This window comes from Melanerpes formicivorus, unplaced genomic scaffold (assembly GCF_026170545.1).
Source record: "Melanerpes formicivorus ecotype bairdi unplaced genomic scaffold, bMelFor1.0.p_v2 SCAF_19, whole genome shotgun sequence".
Taxonomy (NCBI): domain Eukaryota; kingdom Metazoa; phylum Chordata; class Aves; order Piciformes; family Picidae; genus Melanerpes; species Melanerpes formicivorus.
This window is the reverse complement of record NW_027142371.1, coordinates 7,926,129-7,947,840: the sequence shown is the minus strand read 5'-3', so window position 1 is coordinate 7,947,840 and position 21,712 is coordinate 7,926,129. Positions and strand designations below refer to the sequence as shown.

At 40.5% G+C, this 21,712-nt stretch overlaps 1 protein-coding gene across 4 annotated transcripts in view; it reads left to right on the top strand.

Moving 5' to 3' along the window:
* LOC137446903 (uncharacterized) overlaps positions 1-20,732 on the top strand; it is a 43,349-nt gene extending 22,617 nt beyond the window's left edge. For 3 of the 4 annotated variants that reach the window (XM_068149972.1, XM_068149973.1, XM_068149975.1), the window contains 8 exons: positions 3,753-3,864; positions 5,913-6,003; positions 6,573-6,659; positions 8,646-8,798; positions 10,381-10,510; positions 10,638-10,670; positions 12,434-12,537; positions 14,511-14,936. In XM_068149972.1, the coding sequence (XP_068006073.1) occupies positions 3,753-3,864; positions 5,913-6,003; positions 6,573-6,659; positions 8,646-8,798; positions 10,381-10,510; positions 10,638-10,670; positions 12,434-12,537; positions 14,511-14,810 (1,010 nt within the window). In that variant the 3' untranslated portion in view covers positions 14,811-14,936. Of the gene's footprint in view, positions 1-3,752; positions 3,865-5,912; positions 6,004-6,572; positions 6,660-8,645; positions 8,799-10,380; positions 10,511-10,637; positions 10,671-12,433; positions 12,538-14,510; positions 14,937-17,154 lie in introns of those variants that run through there. The other variant, XM_068149974.1, reaches the window with a different exon arrangement.
* The last annotated feature ends 980 nt before the right edge of the window (positions 20,733-21,712 follow it).

Sequence of the window (21,712 nt, the reverse complement as noted above, 5' to 3'; positions counted from 1 at the left end):
GTGCCATTTTAAGAAATGTTACCTGTATAAAGAATTTTGCACAGTTAATGTTGCAGTTTTAGTGATTCCACATCTCTGTGAGTATTGATGAGAAATAATATACTTTGGAGACCACATGAAGTTTTAATGGGGAGCAGTAAGTGGAGATAGCTTGTTGGAATGATTGCACCCATTGACTAACAATTTGAAGGGTTAAAAGGAAGTGAGTGAGACAAAAGTGCTGTTGCAGATAAAAAGAATCCTGTAATAACACTTTTATCTGCTAAATTATTGCAGTTTCTTTGAGGAAATTTCTTTCTTTTGGTTTTGGTAGACTCGAGGTGAGGAGGAAGTTCTTCACCGAGCGAGTCATTCGTCATTGGAACGGGTTGCCCAGGGAGGTGGTTGAGTCATCGACCCTGGAGGCGTTCAAGAGGAGATTGGAAGTGGCACTTGGTGCCATGGTCTAGGCATGGGGTCTGTGTTGATAGGTTGGACTCGATGATCCTCGAGGTCCTTTCCAACCTAAGCAATACTGTGATACTGTGATACTGTGAAATAGCAAAATTCTTGCTTTTGATCCTGTTCTTATTCTTGAGACATTCAGCATCTGTTTCTTAATCTTATCCTTAAAGTCCCATCAGTGAGATTTATATTTTTGCCACATACTTATTATAATGGACATTACTTAGAGCAGAAGTTAATTTGATCCAGGGAATTCTGATTAATCTTCCTGCAAGTGCTGCAAACCACAGCTCTAAAATTAACAAATAAAATGATGAAGCTCCAAAATGCCAGGAGGTCAAAGTTTCTTGAGAATTTCAGTGAGTTTCTGAACACAAGGGAAAATGAAAGTTCTGAGAGAAGATCTACACACTAAATTCAAGCCCAATGTAAGAGAAAATGCAAAGAATAGAATAGAGTAGAGTAGAGTAGAGTAGAGTGGAATAGAATAGAATAGAATAGAATAGAATAGAATAGAATAGAATAGAATAGAATAGAATAGAATAGACCAGGTTGGAAGAGACCTTCAAGATCATTGTGTCCAACCTATCATCCAACACCATCTAATCAACTAAACCAAGCACCCTATCAAGTCTCTTCCTAATCACCTCCAGTGATGGTGACTCCACCACCTCTCTGGGCAGCCCATTACAATGGGCAATCACTCTCTGTGTAGAATTTCTTCCTAACATCCAGTCTGAATCTCCCTTGGTGCAGCTTGAGACTGTGTCCTCTTGTTCTGGCGCTGGTTGCCTGGAAGAAGAGACCAGCCCCCACCTGTGTACAACCTCCCTTCAGGTAGTTGTAGAGAGAGCAGTAAGGCCTCTGAGCCTCCTCTTCTCCAGGCTAAGCAACCCCAGCTGCCTCAGCCTCTCTTCATAGGGCTTGTGTTCCAAACCCCTCACCAACTTTGTTGCCCTTCTCTGGACATGTACTAGCAAGTCAACATCTTTCCTAAAGAAGCCAACACCTTTCCTAAAATCTATCTAGTGGCTTGCAGTAGACATATCCTCTATAGAGAGAACAGGCGTCAAAAAGACAAAAACATTCTCATATTTCCAATGAATAAGTTTTGGGAGACACTATAATGTGTCTGTTAATCCAGGAATGTGGGTGATAAAACACCAGCTTCTGTGACATGACTGGTGCCTGTTTCTCTGTAGGAGACCCAATTTCCCATATACACAGTCCTGATTTTGCCTTGGGAAAATCCTTTGGCAAAGCAGAATTTATGCAGCTGCTAGTTTCCACCACTGAAAACATTCAAGAAAATATTAAAGAGTTTGTAGACACATTGTAAACAATTTAAGAATCAACCTTTTACTATGAGTTATGCGCTCTGTTATGGCAATGACAAGCATGGTTTAAAAGGTATAGTAAAGCAAAAGATATAAGGCATAAAAAGCTTGAGAAGGAAAAAGAGAAGATTTTGCCAGGTTTAGCACTAAAGCTAGATCTTATATAGCAAAATTAAAAGTGTGGAAAGTGTATCAGAGGGAAAATGGTATGTACTCCATCGACCAACAGTCTCCTGGGAACCATTAATAGCTGATTTGGGCCACAGCAAGTTCCTATAACCTGAAAATTTTTTGTTCCTTTTTAGAATTAGAGGGAAAAAAAGCCCCATAAAAACAAAACCAAAAACAAACAAGCAAAACAAACCAAATAAAAACCCAACCCAAAACATAAATCTTCACATCCTTCCTGAATTCTCCTTCCTAACCACATTGTGCTGCCCAGGAGTTCTGTTGAAGCAGACACTCTAGGATAAGTTTCATGTCAACACGGAGAGGCGTTTAAAGATTTTTAGCTTTCTCTGCAGATGCTCTGTGTTCACTTCCTTGTATTTATTTTTTTAACCTTCATCTTTTGGTAATGAAGATGGAGACAGACAGTAATTAACGAATAACTGGCAAAGCAAATTAGTCATTTCGGTAGCAACAGCTTTACAAATGGCTCTTCACTTGTTTTGGGGAAGAGACATCTTGCTTCCGTTTTCCTCCCATAACGCCCATCATGAGCCAGTCCCAAGTCAGCACAGATGTCTTAAACATTACAAAAACTCTTCATTAGATTTTAGAATATCAGACAGTCTGGAAGAAGTGAGAACTTCTGCTGCTCAAGTTGCCTTCATTTTGGGAGTAATTCTTCTGGCATGAACTCTACCTACCTTCTTTTGAATCCTGGAAATGAAACAAAGCAAGTACACAAAATCAAATCAAAGGGGAATTTTACCTTTTTTTACCTTAAAAATATTGTAAAATACCAATGTATTGTTATCTGGAAAAGGACCACTTTGAATCTTGATCTGAGTACAAGAGAAATATATATGAGCAAGTATTTGTATTCCTTGTGATATCAGCATCTCAGGTCTCCTTTAAGCATTGGCTGTGTTCTGACAGAAATGCGTTTTTTGATTGACTGCTGCTATGACCATTTAAAGATAACATGAAGGTTGCTTTAGTATTTGTATTAGTATTTAGTATTTGTATTTACATCAAGAATATTGTGGCCAGCAGGAGCAGGGAAGTCATTTTGCCCCTGTACTCAGCACTGGTTAGGACACACCTTGAGTACTGTGTCCAGTTCTGGGCCCCTCAATTTAAGAAGGACATTGAGACACTTGAATGTGTCCAGAGAAGGGCAACGAGGCTGGGGAGAGGCCTCGAGCACAAGACCTATGAGGAGAGGCTGAGGGAGCTGGGATTGTTTAGCCTGGAGAAGAGGAGGCTCAGGGGAGACCTCATTGCTCTCTACAACTACCTGAAGGGTGGTTGTAGCCAGGTGGGGGTTGGTCTCTTCTCCCAGGCAACCAGCACCAGAACAGGAGGACACAGTCTCAAGCTGCACCAGGGGAAGTTTAGGCTGGAGGTGAGGAGAAAGTTCTTCACAGAGAGAGTTGTTAGCAATTGGAATGTGCTGCCCAGGGAGGTGGTGGAGTCACCATCCCTGGAGGTGTTCAAGAGGGGACTGGACGTGGCACTTGGTGCCATGGTCTAGTAGGCATGAGGTCTTGGGTGAAAGGTTTGATTTGATGATCTTTGAGGTCTTTTCCAACCTTGTTGATTCCATGATTCCATTTAGTAATTGCTTCAGTGTTAGTAGCTACTAAGTGGTTTTTATTTTCTGTTTGATCTTTTTTTCTGCTTTTGTCGTTGTTTCTATTTATTTGGTTTTGTAAATATGGAAGGTAAATATGAAATATTTTTATTATTTTCCTTCCCTTGAGAATTTTCCTCCAAGTAATCTCAGAATCGTTTCCCCCCCAGACATTTTTCTTAAAAGTTTCCGTATCAAACCAAGTGAGCTGAAAGACAGACTGTACATTATACATGAAGAGAGTGGTGGACTTACAGATGAGCAGATTACAGCACTAAGAAGGTAATCTTTGGGGTTTGGTTGTTTGCAGCAAGGCATGCTACCTTTTGGAGAAAGCCTAATCTTCTGCAAATAAGGTGAAGTTGAGAAAAGATGTGAGTGCAACATTTGGTCTATCCTGACCGTGAATATCGTATTTGCACACAGAAAGCTCAGTCCTTGCAGATTTTAGAGTATGTCCCCAAATTGTCATTTGGCCCCATGAGGGGAAAGGGGATTGCAAGAAATGACAGCAGATCTGTCATGATTTTGTGAGCTGGTTACAAGGAGCAGAGTTAGCTCGAGACTAAGTTGTGGCAGTGAGCAGGTGTAACTTGAGAAAAGTTTCCAGCTCTTACTACAGCCTTACTGTCTATTGTGGGATCAGAAATGAAAGAAACTGGAAAATTTGTCTCTGTGCAAATTATACCTGTCAGACTGTCTAAACCTGAGCAGGAATTTTACCATTGCAAAATGAAAAAAATATTTAAAGCCAAAGCCAAGATTACATTTCAAGATTGCAAGCAGTGAGCAAAACATTCTTCTCATGTGTCCAGTGAAGGCCAGTGGAGGAATATCGTTTGAAACTTCAGGGCTTATTTTTATACTCATGCCTTTCTGTAGCTCCCTGAATGATTCTTTATCCTGGTGTCCTAAAATCAATGGCAAACCACTTTTTATGTCTATAGATGTAAAGTTTCATAACAGTGCAAGATTTTTCATTGCACAAATTCCTTCGGAGTCGCATTGAGGTAAAAAGATATTGATGGAATGCATTCACATCTCCTTGTGCTTCCTCTTCCATCGTTTAGTGCTTCAAGCATTGAACCTTCTAGATAACCCGTTAGTTTTGCTTCATACACATCATCCACTAAAACAATTTGATGGAATACTGGATTTCTGATTAAATGAAGGTATTTGTTCTCAGCTTTTTACAATAAAATGTTCTGTGGATTTGCTTAAAAAATTAAAGTCTTTTAAATGAGAAGTGAGCTTTTGTTTGACAACAGATAACTGTCATTTTTAAATGAGAATTCCTCTTATTTGTCTTTCTTTTTTTTCTTTTTCTGGTAATAATTCAAACCCCAGCAATTATTTAAATGTCCTATGAAATTATTTGCAACAGTGAAAGAACCTCGTTGTTTGTTCCCTCTTTAATATGCCAAAAGTCTTTATTTTTTTTTTCTATCTTGCAATGAATTTCCTTACTTTCACTGAAAAAAATAAATATATATCTCTCCCCTGCATGTTTAATCATGCTTGCTACAAATTGATTAGGCTGTTGGTATAGAACAAAGAGAAGATGATAGACATGAATACTTATTTAAGATTCCTTGCACACCTTCTCAGATGTCTTTTATTAAATTGATTCAATTTTTCTTCTTTAAGATATACTACAAATTCCCCTAGTGTATCAGCCAGACAGGCTGGAAGATTTCCAGAGGAGTGGAGGGGATCTGTGGTGGTGTGAGTTTATTTTTTCCAAGTGGAGGCATGTTTAAAGACATCAGCATTCTAAAAATCTGCAGCCCTGGGGTACTGTGGGAGAATATTCTGTTACTTTATGCAGTAGGATGAAAGTTGCAGGCCTGTGTTATGTGCTCTTACAACACAGCCAATAAATGGATCTTGGATGTGGTGCAGTGCTTGGAGAGACAGAAACACCATTGCCCACTTCTTTTTCATCAGCAGCTAAAAATGTTTTAGAGGTAGGAGTCAGTTAGGCCAGAAAGCCCACTGGTTAATCACCCCATAGCATGAGCCTGCTCTGCTTTTGCAGTTGTTTTTCTAAGAAGATAATGCTGGAGACAAGCTGAGCCAGAGTGGTCATAACTGCTCAAGAAGTTTCTAGGAGCTTTTGGAAAGCTCATCCAATGTATCTGCAAATCATTTTTGCTTTCCATCATGCAGTGCACTCAAGTATGTACAAAGTTCCAATGGTTAAATAAATATTGCAGAAGCACGCTAAACAGGAAGAAATTCTGATGCATGGAGTGGAGTGACTGTTTTATGTTACAACAATACAGAATGACGGGGAAAAGAACATCTAATTTCCATGTGTTGTTTTACAGATACATGCCAACACCAAAAGACACAGAAAGGTACAGGTCGTTCAGGGGGTCTCCTTCAGAGCTGCATGTGGTTGATCAGTTTATGTTAGAGGTAAGGAAGCACAGCATTAAAAGGCACCACATGCTATTTGTACCATGCTCTCTTCTAGATAAAACCACTGTGAGAAGCTGGGGTTTGAAACAAATTCACAATCTCAGCCAGAATCTGTATAAGAGGATTTATGTGACAAAGAGTGGAATCAGATATGATGAAGAGAACTGCAGGATCCCTTTGCTTTTCTAAGTTACACACCCTCCCCTTCCACCAAAGAAGGAGCTGATTTATTCTGAGTTAGGTTTCCACAATATTTAAGTGTAAAATTGTATGCATGTAACCATTCTCATTCATGAGAAATGAGTGTCATTGATAATAATAGTGTCTTGTTCTACTGGCATACAGAGGTTTTTTGAATTTGCATCTGCAAATGATGCATAGTCAGATATGTGATTTTTATATTTGCCATAGTAGAGCCACAGGCTTAAGGCCTAGAATAAACTAATAAATGAGCACAGAAATTAGGAAAGCTAGAGTGCAGCTGAATAAATACATTATGAGAGATGTATGTGCATGTTTTGGTTTAAACATGGGGTTTGATTCCATTTCTGCTCAATTCTTTGCAGATGTGTAAAATCCCCCACTTAGGCCAGAGGCTGGATCTCCTGCTTACCGTACGTGAGCTCCCCATGAGCATGAAAGATTTGGAGCCTGTAAGTGACAAGACTCTTCCACAGTGTGTTTGTAGCCTAAATCTACCAGTTAGAGGTCCAAGCAGCCCCAGTTCATTTCAAAGTGCTGTAGTTGAGGAGATTTTATTCTGTTCTGTTTGGTTGTTTGTTTGCTTATTTATTTGGTTTGGTTTGGTTTGTGTGGGGGTACATTTGAAATACAAAGGCACTATCAGTGCATTTGGAATTCTTTTGGGAATCCAATTGATTTATCTGTGTCTTGTTAATGAAAGTATTTGACACTATTGGTTCTAAAATACAGTAAACCCCACCAGAAATAAATGAGGGATATGATATGCACATATATAGATGCATATGTATTTAACATCATTCTTGTTCCACTAAGGTTCAAGATACAGCTCCTAACAGGCCTGGCAGTGGAACAGATAACCACAGAGGAGGGAATAAAGGGCAGGAAAAGTTTTCCAATTTTTTAATTGAGGTTGTTAAACTTTCCTCTTCCTTTGGCCAGGGATATGAGAGAAGCAAATTTTACCATTCAAATTTAATTTCTCACCCCACAAAGCTGAAGGAATCAATTCAAAGTTGTAGATACTTAAAGCCAGTTTATTGAGCAGCATCTTGCAGATGTTTACTGTTTTCAGAAGACTGAAGGAAGCTGTTGACTCTGAGGATTCCAGCATGGAAATGAACTGTTGCAAATCACAGTTCAATTCCCTTTCTGCATTTTTCAGTATGACCTCGGGGTTGGGGTGGATGCAAATAAACAAGGTTCCAGTCTTATGGACTTCATCTTCCTGTTCCAAACCACTGCCTTACCTGCCAGGGTTCATGTATGCTTTGATGCAAAACAAAGTATTGCAACACAAGTCCATGAAAATATTTCAAAGGGTTTGCTTCCATTTTGCATGGGAATAAAACCAGAGGCTGAAAGAGCTGCAAATTCGATTCATTGTCCTTTGTCTGGCTGTGATTAAAACCAAAGTAACGGTGAATAAAATTCATAAGATGGACAGATGGAAAACACTGGGGAGATACATAAATGTTTGACCCTGCCTGGTCAAATGCTTCACCTTTGCTGTGCTCCACTGGAACCAAATATTTGAATATTTGGAAGCTATTACATATGCTGTTAGCTTTGAAGGCTATTTAATGTTAATTAAAGACCTGATTAGTTGTTTAAGTATTTTCCTACTCACGCACCCTCATGTGTAAACCATGTATTATACACTTAAAATTCTAAAGAGCAATCTGAATATTGGCTTTTAGCACCCTCTGGCCCTGGGATGTGCTATGAATGTTTTAACAGTGGCTTTCAGCTCTGCCACATGCTTCATTTGTCCCCTGTTTTTAAACCAGTGTGTTGGTGACTGATGAAGAGAGGTGTGGTGCTAAAAAAATATATGTATTTCCTAGTATTAAACAAACCCACCTCTTGTATCTGTAGGCCTAGAAGGGAGGTGTCTTCCCCAGGAAAATAGAAATTGATAAGTGAGTTTGATTACAGGAAATTATTAGTCTTCCTTATGGTGAAACTGTGTTAAGAATTTTGATAACAGTCTTCAGCTGATATAAACAGAAGGGAGGGAGGTGAAGGATGGAGAACTTTATACTGAGCTTCAGGCTATCTGCTTCCCCTGATGTCTGACATTTGGTGCAATCTGGTGCATTCACACAGCAAAATATTTTTCTTCAGAAGCTTTTTTTAAGAGATGAGGTTGAAGTTGTTTTGGCCGGGCTGATTTGGCAACCAGAAAGGATGTGATCTCCACTGGGGGCAGGGTAACTATGACAACACAAGCTTTATCTTGGTAGGAAACTTGAAACTGGTCCTTCCTGAGTAGTCCTGGCCACTTCCTGTAGAGAAGTTGAATAGGAAGGTAGCCACCAGCTGAAGTGCAACTTGCTTTAGGTGGGGACAATGAGGCTTTGGCAAAGGGAAAGTATGGGCACCGCTGATTTGCTCACAGTTTCGGTTTGAACTGAAGGGAAATTTGTGTGTTTCAGCTAATAAACCAGAAAATCCAAGCGAGTAAACAGCTGCAGTCCAGCCAGAAATTTGTTGCTGTTTTGGAGTACATTTTAGCCATTGGAAACCATTTAAATGAAAAGGCTGGAAAAGAAAAGGCTAAAGGATTTAGACTGTCATCTTTGACCAAAGTGAGTAAATATTTCCCTTGTCATTAAAAGCATCACATTATAAGGTGTGTTAGCTGTTATTATTAACTCAGTTTTGCCCTGACTATGGAGAGAGGCAGTATTTTTTAATGAGTAGGTAACATTTTAAAGTCTGCTCTTGGTTACACTAGAAACAAAATCCTGTTTAACAATCTATATGTGTTAGATAACGAGATGCATTTCCCCATTTTAGACAGCAGCACTGGCTAGATGGGAGCCTTATGATGTTGAACACACTGTGTTTCTAATGAGGTAGAACATCTAAATGCTCACTGCCCCTGACTGCCAGATCCTCTGCCTAGAAGAGGCATCTGAGCTGCAGGTCCCTGCTTAGATCCGAGCTGAGATGCGTTTTGCAGCTCTGTGCAGAATACTGCTGCACGGATCCTCCTCATGTCACTGTGGTCAGCGGCTGTAACTGCAGCGTTTCCTCCATGGCAGTTGCAGTTTTATGACACGGGAGTAAGTTCTTAGTGCTTCATTTTACTCGATGTGAAACTCTTCTGCAACAAGTGGTGCAATGCCACTTTCAGGTGGAATAGAATGTAAATAAATTAATAAACTGAAAGGGAATGAGATTTGCCTGCAATGATTTTAACTTCTTCATATTGCTCTTCCGGATGATTGGGTAGGTGGTGAAGGGGACAGGTGAGAATTCTGCTCTTTCATGACAGAGATCTGCTCTACAAGAAGTATCCTATAGCTCTTAGTCTTCTAATTGCCTTTACACTGACCTACCACTTGCCTGACATTAGTTTGAGTTCTCCATTATTTATAAGGAAGCTGCTTTACCATTTTCATTAGAATCTGACATCAGAAAATGCTGCTGTTGAGCACGGGGTTTCTCCCCTCCTCCACACAACAGTGGTAGAGCATCCCTCTCTTATCTCCAAACATAAGAAATGAATACAAATTTCCTAAGCTGCTTTTGTACCTTTAACACTATTGTAAGATTATGCCTGATCTGTAAATAGAAGACAGAAGGATTTTTATTTTGTTTTGGTAAAGTATCTTTCCCATCTGGAGACTTTAATATATGAGTGAGTGATTTACAACTCCAGTGACAATTTCAAAACACAACTTGCATTCTACTTTTTTTCTCTTCTTTTCTTTTCTATAGTGGCTGTGATACCACATCTATCATAATGAAAAATGCCTGCAAAATAATTTTCTGCCACAGAGCATCTTCCCAGATTCAATTAAGGAACTCTGCTATCTCCATGAACACAGCACACTGCTTTTAAGTGGAAAGGAATAAAGGCTGTGTTTGGAGGTCCAAAATCAGCTGCAATCAGTTAGGACACCTTAAGTTGCAAAACAGACTTGTGTGAATAAAAAGACAGAAAAGAGCAAGGAAGGTCAACAGATATGAAAGTGTAAAGCTGATCTTAATCAAGAATGTCTGTGAAATGGTGGCTTGAAAACAAGAAGTTTAATTTCATTGTTTTTCTATTCTTGTCAGATTTACCTGGAAGCTATCAACATCCCTGCTGTTCCTTTTTATTTAAAAAAAAAAAAAGTATAATAGCTCAGTCTGTCATTTAGTGCTCTGTTCTATTTGCAGTTGCCTCTGTTGAAGGGTAAAGAGAGGGCATTCACCTTGCTTCATGCCCTTGTGGAACAGATCTTCTTACATGAGCCTGATCTGGCCAAATTTTCTCAGGAGTTGACAGAATTTGAAGCTGTTCCTGATGGTAAGGAGGGGGGGAGGGGAATAATAATCAACAAACAAAAAATGAAGTCCTTCAACTTCTGTGGAAACTCCTTCCCTCACAATATGAATGATACTTAGGATGTTTTTCTCTCTCTCTACCTCTCCAGCTTCCATGAAGGGCCTCTGTGCTGAAGTTGATGGTATGTAAATGTGGTTTCTAAATTCGAGAAAGATTTCCATACCTTGTGCAGTCATTTGGAACAGGTTTTCATTGCACTTCTGTAGTCTGTAAAGAGAGGTAAAGGTTCAAAACATTGAGGTGAAGTGTTGCCATGGTGATATTTAACCTGCCACGTTACTGTAAGGAAATAAAATAAAAAAGGAATTAAAAAAAAATGAAAAAAAAAGGAAAGAAGAGATATTAAAGTGTGTCCAGGTGGCTTAGAAGCAGGAAAAATATGCTGCCCAAGGTAAACAGAGTTTATAATAAACTACTAATGTTACGTGATGCAAGTGCTGTGTCAAAGTTATGGCTGTAGCAGAGTCTCTAGGGGTAGGCAGTACAGCAGCAGAACACTTCCTACAGTTCAGTCCTGAAGCTCAAGAACTCCTCTGAACCAAAATGGTCTCTTTGTTTAGAAAGGAGCCCAATGATGTGAAGTCAACAGCAGGAAACAGAATAAGATCGTTCAAGTGTCAGATTTTGGGAGACATTTACAACTTACCATTGAACGGTATCGCAAAGTGAGCAGTAGTGAATTCAAGGGATTTTAGATTGAACCCTTTGAGAGCAGACAGAGTGGATGGAAATGAACTATATCATGCTGAAAGTTTATAAAACTCTTTGGAGAAAGTGGTGTGAGTGTTGACTGTGACTACAGACCAAAACATCCTCTTTCAGCCTTTGATAACGTACCTGAATGATAGTCATTCCTGGCTTTCAGTTTGAAAACCCCTTGTGCCTCTTCTGCTGGGCTTTAGGAGACAGCCAGGCATATAGCTTGAGGCCACTAAAGTGTGGTTTTATTCTGTTCCAAGAAATTCCAATCAACTTTTTAGGAGACACAAGTAACTGAAAATAACACTCTTCATCCTCAGTCCCTTATGGTGTTTGAGAATGGTGTTGCTAGCAATCCAAATCACTAAATATGTTGAAGACAGTTTTGGGAAGTCTTGAGCAAAGGAGTGCAATGGACATAGCACCAGAAATTGCTGGGAGACATCAGGGGGGTGACTCATGGAAACTGAAGGAGATTGCCTGGCTTGTGCCCTCCATGGATTCCTGATAGGCCCAGTGTAGTCCCATCCACCAAGGCACAGAAGGAAAGAAGTGGACCAAATGCCACTGAACCAGCCTTCCTCAACATGTAGGTCAAGGCACACCTTTTTAGGGGCTCATATACAAGGAGAAGGAGAGGAAGATGCTGAACTGCTGAACTGCAGCCTGGGTCAGTTCAGGGCCAAGGCCCTGGTGCCAAAGTCGTATCTCTTTCTTCCCCTGTTTTACACCATGAGAGCTCCCATGGTAGCAGTCCAATGCAGTGCTTGCTGCCAGCTGGCAAGATCTCTTACTGTTGCATAAAGTGGATTTTTTTATTCTTTTATCTTAAAAGGAACCCTGAAGTTGCTACATAAAAACATAGGTTTGAAGAATGTTATTTTCATTGCTAATCCCAATGCTCCAAGCTAGGGAAGGTCAGATTTACAGCTGCTGCATAACCGCACTACCGACCTCCTCATTATTCTGCAGTTGCTGTGATGTGATCACATACTATTTTTTCCCCCCATGAGACCCTTGCCTCTTTCAGGGTTTCTATTTCAAAACAGAAAATTAATATTCCTAGATGAATGTATTATAGACTAAATATTCTAAGCTTTCTGTGTGTACTAAATGAGCCATTTGCAGTCCTTTGGACATGACTGCATGCCAGCGAAATTTCTCATCTTCTTTCTCTTTTGTTAGTTTTAAAAAGAGAATTGGAAAATGTTATTCAGTGCAGGAGGCTTATTAAACCCAAGTCAGCCAAGACAACACCCCAGGAATCACAGTTCTGCAAGGAACTAAAGGTAACTTTATCACAACCTTATTGTGGGCTGGAGGTAAAAGATGAGTAACCTGCTTAGTTTGGCTGAGACCTTCCCTGCCAAGGGAGTCAGAAGCATTTGAGGAAAAAGTGGCCTTTTATTCCCTTCTGATAGTGTCTCATACTATAAGTTGTGGTTTGGGAAGGGGTTTTCAGAGTTTCTGCACCTGCTGCTTCTGCTTCACAAGGCAAATGGGCTGGAGTGGGTGAGGAACTGTTAACTCTATGGTTGCCCATGGTAAAGACTTGGGAATAACAGTAATTTTAGAAGGTGTGCCTTTTGGAAAATAACTTTAAGGTCATAGAGTCCAATCATTAACCCAGCACTGCCAGGTCACCATGAAACCATGTCCCTCAGCACCACTTCTATATGGCTTTTAAATTCCTCCAGGGCTGAGGACTCCACCACCATTCTGTGCAGCCTGTTCCAGGGCCTGACAATACTTTTAGTGAAGAAATTTTTCCTGATGGTCAACCTAAACCTCCTTTGGCACAACTCAAAGCCCTTTTCAATCATCCGAGGGCATGCCTAAACTGTGACTATAGGCTGATCTAAGATAATTCTGCCCATGCTAGTGGCAGAGCAGGATACATTGGAAGAGACAATGGAGAGGTGGCTGAGCAGACTGTAGGGAGCCCAGTCCTGGTGAGGGGTCAACAGAGCCAAACCCAGGGATATGCAGCTGAGGTACATGGGAGTTAATTAACAATTAAAAGCACCATTGCACTTATGGTGAACAAGGCTACTTTAAGCAAAGGCATTCAGCACTCTGTGGTGTGGATGGTTCGTTTCTGCTGTCCAGGATATCTTTGTGCTGTGCTTCATTAGGTAGGATTGTCATTGGCTCCATTCATCCATTTCCTTCTGCCTTGGATCAGTTCAATGGTGTGCTTCTTCAAGCTGGTGAAAATGTGTGTTACAAACCCCCCATGAATCAGGCATTTTATTTCAAAATTAAATTTCTAAGGCCCTGGTTCTGCCTCCCTAAGAGGGGAGTGTTTGCTTAACATGCAAAAAGCCATGTGGGTGGAAATTAGGATCTTATGATGCTTATCTAGTTCTGACAGTGTTAATAGATTTAGGTAGTTACTGGTTGAGAACAAAACCAAAATATTTTATTTTTTTGCTCTTTGATGTCTTAATATTTGCAAAGGAATGTGTGTGCTTATCATTTAGAATAGAATAGAATAGAATAGAATAGAATAGAATAGAATAGAATAGACCAGACCAGACCAGAACAGGTTGCAAGAGACCTTCAAGATCATGACGTCCAACCCATCAACCAATCCAACCCACCTAAAGAAGTAAACCATGGCACCAAGCACCCCATCAAATCTCCTCCTGAACACCTCCAATGGTGATGACTCCACCACCTCCCCAGGCAGCCCATTCCAATGGGTAATCACTCTCTCTATGAAGAATTTCTTCCTAACATCCAGCCTAAACCTCCCCTGGTGCAGCCTGAAACTGTGTCCTCTTGTTCTGGTGCTGGCTGCCTGGGAGAAGAGACCAACATCTGCCTGTCTACAACCTCCCTTCAGGTAGTTGTAGACAGCAATAAGGTTGGCCCTGAACCTCCTCTTCTCCAGGCTAATCAACCCCATCTCCCTCAGCCTCTCCTCATAGGGCTTGTGTTCCAAACCCCTCGCCAACTTCGTTGCCCTTCTCTGGACACATTCCAGCAAGTCAACATCCTTCCTAAACTGAGGGGCCCAGAACTGGACACAGTACTCGAGGTGCAGCCTAACCAGTGCAGTGTACAGCGGTAGAATGACCTCTCTGCTCCTGCTGGGATAAGCATGCTTGATGCTTGATGCATGCTTATCTTTTATTATATGTGAAATTGTTGTGACATGACAATTTTGACTTGAATTATCTAGGTTTTGCTGCTGTTTCATTGCTGCTTTAATACTCTATTGCTATACTGAATTAAGGAGTTTTTTATTGTATTACAGGATTTGATTCAGAAATATGAAGAGGATCTATCTCAGCTGTCAAAGAGATGTGATGAAATGAAGAAGCTTTATAGCAACATACTGGTATGTGTCATGTTAAAATGCAATGAAAATCAATCAATGAAAATCAATTTACATTTATTAAAGAAAACAAAAAAAAGGAGGGGAAGAAAGAGGTGCAAGAAGTTTCCATGCTTCTACATGCTTCATACTTATACTGTCCACAGAAAAGGAAATAAAATATCACATCTAAGAGTGATGGGATTCTTTGAATGGAAATCTGGATGTATTTTTTCTTGAGGTCTCAGGGCTCTTTTTTTCTGTTTTGGTTTGGTTTGGTTTGTTTTCAGAGGGTCTGTGTCCCAAATTAAAAGAAAAAAGGAAGAAGAAGAAAAAAAAAGATGCTTATCAACTTCATAAATTCAATGATTCTGACTGCCCAGTGTTTGCTACATGTTAGACAACCCTGCGTGTTTTCTAGCTCCTACCAGCAGTTGTGTCTGTGGTAGCCAGCCACAAATTTGTTACCTGGGCTGAGGGTTTTTTTCTAGTGACAAACTTACAGTCCAGGGTGCTGATTTAGCTACTGTTGTTGGAGTGAGAAGGACACCAAGATAGAGATGCTAGTAGTAGCACGGATCTAAAAATGAGCAGAGCAGAAAGAAAACTCAATGGGCAGAAGATTTATGGTAAGGAAACTGATCTTGTTTGTTCCAATTATATTCACCCACACTTGGACCACAGAACCATCTAACTTTCTCAATCAATTTTTTTTCCCCTTTGAACAGAATCAACCTGCCTAGGTCCAATACACTAGAAAATGGTTTTTGGGTCAGGAGGTCACACCAGAAAGAATGATAAAAGGCCCACACTGCAGCTGTTAACAACATAGCATGTAAATTCCTCATTCAGTACAAAGGTTTAGGAGTGTGATAGAAATTCAGGAGCTCTCTGCAGTGGTGAGAGCATTCTCTGGTAGAATAGTCACACTAGGAGTTTTTAAGGAAAGGGGCAGGCTTGCTGAAATGGAGTGTTCATCTCTGAAACCAGAATAACTTCCCAGTCCTGGCATCAGGACATGGCTTCAAGTGATGCTGGTGTTTTGTTTGGTTTTTCTTCTTTTTCAGAGTGAAGGATTAGAAGTAGTGTTTTAATTCCAGGCAAATGTTACAGAGGACATGCAGCCAGGAAGCCTACCTTATGATTTTATATTCTGCTTATAAAATCAATAATGACCTTGGCATGTGATGCTTCTATAGACTGAACAGCAAACTGGGGAAACCTGCCTGTGGTATAGCTGTGGGCTATCAACTTTTCACAGATGGTGATTAGCTCCAGGAAATGCATCTCTCATTACTGTTTAACTGATGGTACACCATGGGTGAGTGGAGAGGCGTGCCAAAGATCAAGGGCTTGGAGCACCCAGGAGGTGCAATTAGGAACACAACAGGCAAAACTATTAATCAGGTGTTGCTGGTTAATGTTAATATGTTTGTGACTGGATTATATGAGCGGTCTCTTTTACTGTGATTCTGATTTCCAGGCAGAGAGTTTGCTCCTAAGAACATGTTTAGTTAATGACAGATACCTGTCCAAACCTTTCTGGGTATTTCATTTGCAACATGAGATACTGAACTGCAACTTTATTGCTGCTCAGCCTTAAGACAGCTGTATCAGTCAGTTTCTGAGTAGCTCTCAATTACAGCCCAGATAAGAACTTGTAGCAACACAAGATGCCTAAAACTCATTGATGAAGGCTCTGGAGCATGTTCTCTAGATTTGTTCTGCTCAATTAGAAAGCTGTTGAAGGCAGAATTGTGCTCTTTCACTCATCGATCCCATTAAGGGGGAGCCTTTGAAAATTATGACAAACCTCTTAAATTAAACATTAACAACAGATTTAACAAGAAAAATCCTCTCCTAGAACTGGAGAATGTATGTGGAAGTGATTTTAGTGAACTCAGAAACTGCTTTCCTAGTACTGAAGTCAGTAGTATGACTGCTCTTCACCTCTTCTCTCACAGTAGAGCAGACACAATGCCAAGACTGTTCCCTGCTTTTTCAACAAACTTTCCATCTGTTCACCTTTTCCAGGTGAAGGAAAGAAGAGAACAGGGAAAGGTGGCTCTTTGATAGATTGCTTTTTCTCCCCAAAATGCCTCCTTCCTTATGAATATTTTTTGTTTGCAAAGGAGAACTTTTTGGCTTCAACCCTCTGACACCATGCCTACAGTGGAATATAAACCACTTCTCTAGTCTGCACATTTTCTTTTATGAATGGGGTTATCTAACAAACTGCAGAGCCAGGAAGCTTCATGATTTACTGTCTTTTCCTCCTCTTCAGTTGTAGCTACAGTCCAGCTTGGGACACTGTGTTATACATGAACCCAGGTTACTGAGGTCACTCAATGACAACTCCTGAGGCCACTTTGACTTGGGATATTTTGAACCCTTAGCTTGCTGCAAATTTTAGCCAGCTCCAAATGTTCTAATTGTTGTCATTGTTACTACTATCACTACTACTAGTCTTAATAATGAAAGTATTCAAAGTATTCTTGCCCTTTCAATATCATCAAGATCCTGGATGTGGTTTAGATTACTTGAACATACTAATGTTGGATATTCTTCTCATTCAAATTTACAGGTAAAATTTGGGGAGCCACAAGACCTAGACTCTCAGGAACTATTTGGATGGATATCTTCATTCATTAGTGAGTTTAGGAGAGCTTGTGCTGAAGTTGTGCCATAAGGACAACACAAACCTTGTAAAGAGATGTGGGAAAGAGAAGTCCAGGAAACAATATTTAAGTTAATTGGTTTGAAGATTACTCAACTAATAAGAAGCACATAGAGAGTATATATTCTGTATGGCAGTCTACCTTGATTTTTAAGGGATATTCAATATCTAATGTGTTATTTTTAAGTGGTATTTGACCTGTAGGATCACAGATCACTTATGAGCCTCTCCCTTCTTTTCTTCTGATGTACTTTGTACCTTGAGGTGCCTGTATATTTAGAAAGGAGGCTCTTTGGACACATTATAATTTCTCTATTGAATCTTTCCCATGCATACCCAACCTTCTGACTGAATTCTAACTCTTACTTTCAGTCAATAAGTTCCTTTATGGTGACCAAATCTTTTGCTATAATTTTCTAACTAATACTTCAAAAGTTTTACAATGAAATAGGGAGCTGTTGTCCACAGAGGAGAATACTTAGCATGAGTTCCTGCTTGTCTTTCTGCTATTAAGACATTGCAGGCTTGCTATGTAATGGAGAAAGGGCCTAGCTGGGTGTGGTTTTGTTGTTTTGTTTTGTTTTCCCTCAAAGCAGTACAATAAAATAGTGATTTTAGTTGTTAAGTCACACATTCAAGTAAAATACTTTACAAACTGATAAATAAGTGAGATCTGCATTGGCAAGAAGAGAAAAATATCATAGAAGCAAAATATCATGAGGCATCTAAGTAGGGGATACTGGAGGTAATTAACCATGGCTTTCAAAAGAGAAAATGCTTCCATTGCATTTGCTGGCCTTTACAGATTTTTTTTTCATTCAAATAATTATCTAGCTCAAAAATATGAGAAGAAAAGGAGGCCTGTAAATGGAAAGACAAAATGGATGTGTTTAACATTGAAAGTAGAAAATAACCCTAAAAGGTCGCTGATAAAATTTGGCATTTTCTGTAGTGGTTTTGCAAACAGTGTTGTTTGAAGTGTATTACCTGGCTTATTTAGGTCTGACTGCCCAGGCCTCACAGTGTTTGGATTTGACAGAAATGCTGAATGCTAGGAGCTAGGGTGAGCCATCTGCAAGCCTTCAATGCACTTGCAGCTGAAAATGATCACAACCCTCTCTCGGCTGGCCTATAAAATTTCCCTACATCCAGCATTTCATTTACTGTTCTAGACCTTGGGTGAACAGCTAGGTATTTGGAGAAAGGTCCACTGAAGAAGCTGGGCTTCCACCAGCTAGGTGGGGCAGTTCCTAGATTTTTAGTGCTGGTCATGTCAGACAGTAAAGGGACACATGGACACTATCTGGAAAGCAGAGATAAAAGAAGCCCAAGATTTTTTTTTTTCTTGTCTTGGTCTCAGTACTTTAAAGGACATCACAGGCTGCAGTTCCTGGGAGCTTACAGCTTCTGATGTGCCATGACTGGCAGCAGATCCTTATGAAAATGTAGAAAAGTGTTCCTGCAGCTAATGTGTCCATCACAAGGCAAGGGCTTCATTTCACATCAGCCTTGATCAATCTGCTGAACCCTTGCCCTCCATGGGTACTCCTATTTGGAAGCCAAATCTGCTCCTGGGGAGCAAGTGCACACTTCTGCTTCAAACAATGAACAGGGATCATAAGTGTCCTTTTAAAATTATAGTTCCCACCTTTATTTTGGGAAGTCATTGAAGAAGTGGAATCCTGCCTTGAAGAATTCAAACCCTTATAATCTCCCTCTTAAAGGGGTGCTCTGACCAAAAGGTGTGCTGAGCAGGTGACATCTCACTCCTGGCCACTGAGGGGTAACTCCAGGGAAATATTTTCAACAGGAGGTAGCAGGTGTAAGGCAAGGATGATGAGGAAAGAAGAAAATACAATTCCAGCTTTGTGAGAAGCAAACCTGGCCCCAGCTGTGAATGCCAGTGGGCCTCATTCCTTAACTTCTCTGCCATAGAGTAGAATAGAATAGAATAGAATAGAATAGAATAGAATAGAATAGAATAGAATAGAATAGAATAGAATAGAATAGAATAGAATAGAATAGAATAGAATAGAATAGAAGAGAAGAGAATAGAAGAGAAGTAGAATAGAATAGAATTAACCAGGTTGGAAAAGACCTTTTAGATCATCAAGTTCAACCTATCATCCAACACTATCTAATCAACTAAACCATGGCACCAAGTGCCCCATCCAGTCTCTTCCTAAATACCTCCAGTGATGGTGACTCCACCACCTCCCTGGGCAGCCCATTCCAATAGCCAATCACTCTTTCTATGAAGAACTTCTTCCTAACATCTAGCCTAAACCTCCCCTGGAGCAGCTTGAGACTGTGTCCTCTTGTTCTGGTGCTGGTTGCCTGGGAGAAAAGACCAACCCCCACCTGGCTACAACCACCCTTCAGGTAGTTGTAGAGAGCAATAAGGTCTCCCTTGAGCCTCCTCTTCTCCTGGCTAAGCAATCCCAGCTCCCTCAGCCTCTCCTCATAGGGCTTGTGCTCCAAACCCCTCACCAGCTTTGTTGCCCTTAAATCCACCCCTCATCTTTGAGGACATCTAAAAAGGTCTGTGAGCAAGAGGCCCAACAGAATATATCTGCAGCATGCTTAATAAGATCTTCCAGGCACCTACCTATCATGTATCGAAATAGTCTTGCATGTGGTAGAGGATGCTGGGACTAGAGTTCTGCATTGCAGCACAATGAAGTACCCTGTAGGTCTCCTTGGCTCTATAGCAGCGGTGTTGCTGCTGTCTGTAAGCTTTTACACATCCATGCTAACAAATGACTTCATTTTAGATTCTCAACAGTCTTGTCAGGACTATGCTTCCAATAAAGAATGTGCAGCCATCCCTCTCAGAGGCAAAAGGAATAAAATAAACAACAAGTAGCAAAATGAGGACCCCTGATACTTATGTTACAGATTTAGGTTTTTTTTAACAGATCTTTAATTTAAGGGCAAACATCTTTGCTATATTTGCCTCAAGTCAGCATCGGGGCTGTGACATATGATTGACCCTGAAGTCAGTGGCCTCTATCTGTGTATCAGGAGACAGAGCTTACCTCACTCAGTTTTGATTAAAAGAGGGAAAATTAAATTCCTTTCTAATTTCTTGCATCTCTATACCCCACTGCCCTATACAGTGCCTGTATGTGCAGCGTAAACAACACTTGCAGATTTTGATGTGTTGTTGTTACGGCTCCAAAATCTGAGGCATCTTCATTTATATGTGAATCATGTAAGATAATCCTGAATACAAGTGCCATTTCCATGGTATCGAGATCCCTGCATCCCTGAACAGCATTCGTGAATGTCATGATAAATTTCATGTTTTTCTACCATTACCTTGGCTCAGGAGTCCTGGGAAGTCTCTTTTTCACTAAACATTTTTTACCTCTCTCTTTTCTTTTCATGACTCATTTTTCCCCCCTCTAGTATTTTTTCTCTACTGTTGTATTGTACATGTTTGATGGCTCAGCCTCTTCCAATTAAAATATATATTTTACACAGTGGTTGATATTCTGTGTCTTTGTGTGTATATCCTGGAGCATTAATTTAAAAAAATAGAAATGGTCTAAATACCTTCTTGGCAAGAAGTTCTAGGCCTTTCAGAGAAGCATGAAGCCTTCCTATGGAGTGGGAGCTTGCTGAGGAGATGTTTCAATTTCCTCAAACAAGCTAGTGCTGTAATGCCTGTGAGTTTCACAGATCTCCTGATTTATATATATATAAATTAATAAATAGAATAAACCTTTATTTAGAATAAACCAAACCAGGTTGGAAGAGACCTTCAAGATCATCGTGTCCAACCCATCAACCAATCCAACCCACCCAAACAGCTAACCCATGGCACCAAGTACCCCATCAAGTCTCCTCCTGAACACCTCCAATGATGGCGACTCCACCACCTCCCTGGGCAGCCCATTCCAATGGGCAATCACTCTCTCTGTGTAGAACTTCTCCCTAATATCCAACCTGAACCTCCCCTGGTGCAGCCTGAGACTGTGTCCTCTTGTTCTGGTACTGGCTGCCTAGGAGAAGAGACCATCATCCGCCTGTCTACAACCTCCCTTCAGGTAGTTGTAGAGAGTGATAAGGTCACCCCTGAGTCTCCTCTTCTCCAGGCTGAGCAACCCCAGCTCCCTCAGTCTTTCCTCATAGGGCTTGTACATAAATAGACCTTATTATCTACCTCATTCTCTTTTCCCAAGTGTTACTTTTGCACGAGACTGAGATTTTTCAAGTCTCTTAGAGTCATAGAATCATAGAATCATACAATCAATGAGGTTGGAAGAGACCTTAAAGATCATCAAGTCCAAACTGTCACCCAAGACCTCATGGCTAAAAAACCATGGCACCAAGTGCCATGTCCAATCCCCTCTTGAACACCTCCAGGGATGGTCACTCCACCATTCCAATGGCTAACAACTCTCTCTGTGAAGAACTTTCTCCTCACCTCGAGCCTAAACTTCCCCTGGCACAGCTTGAG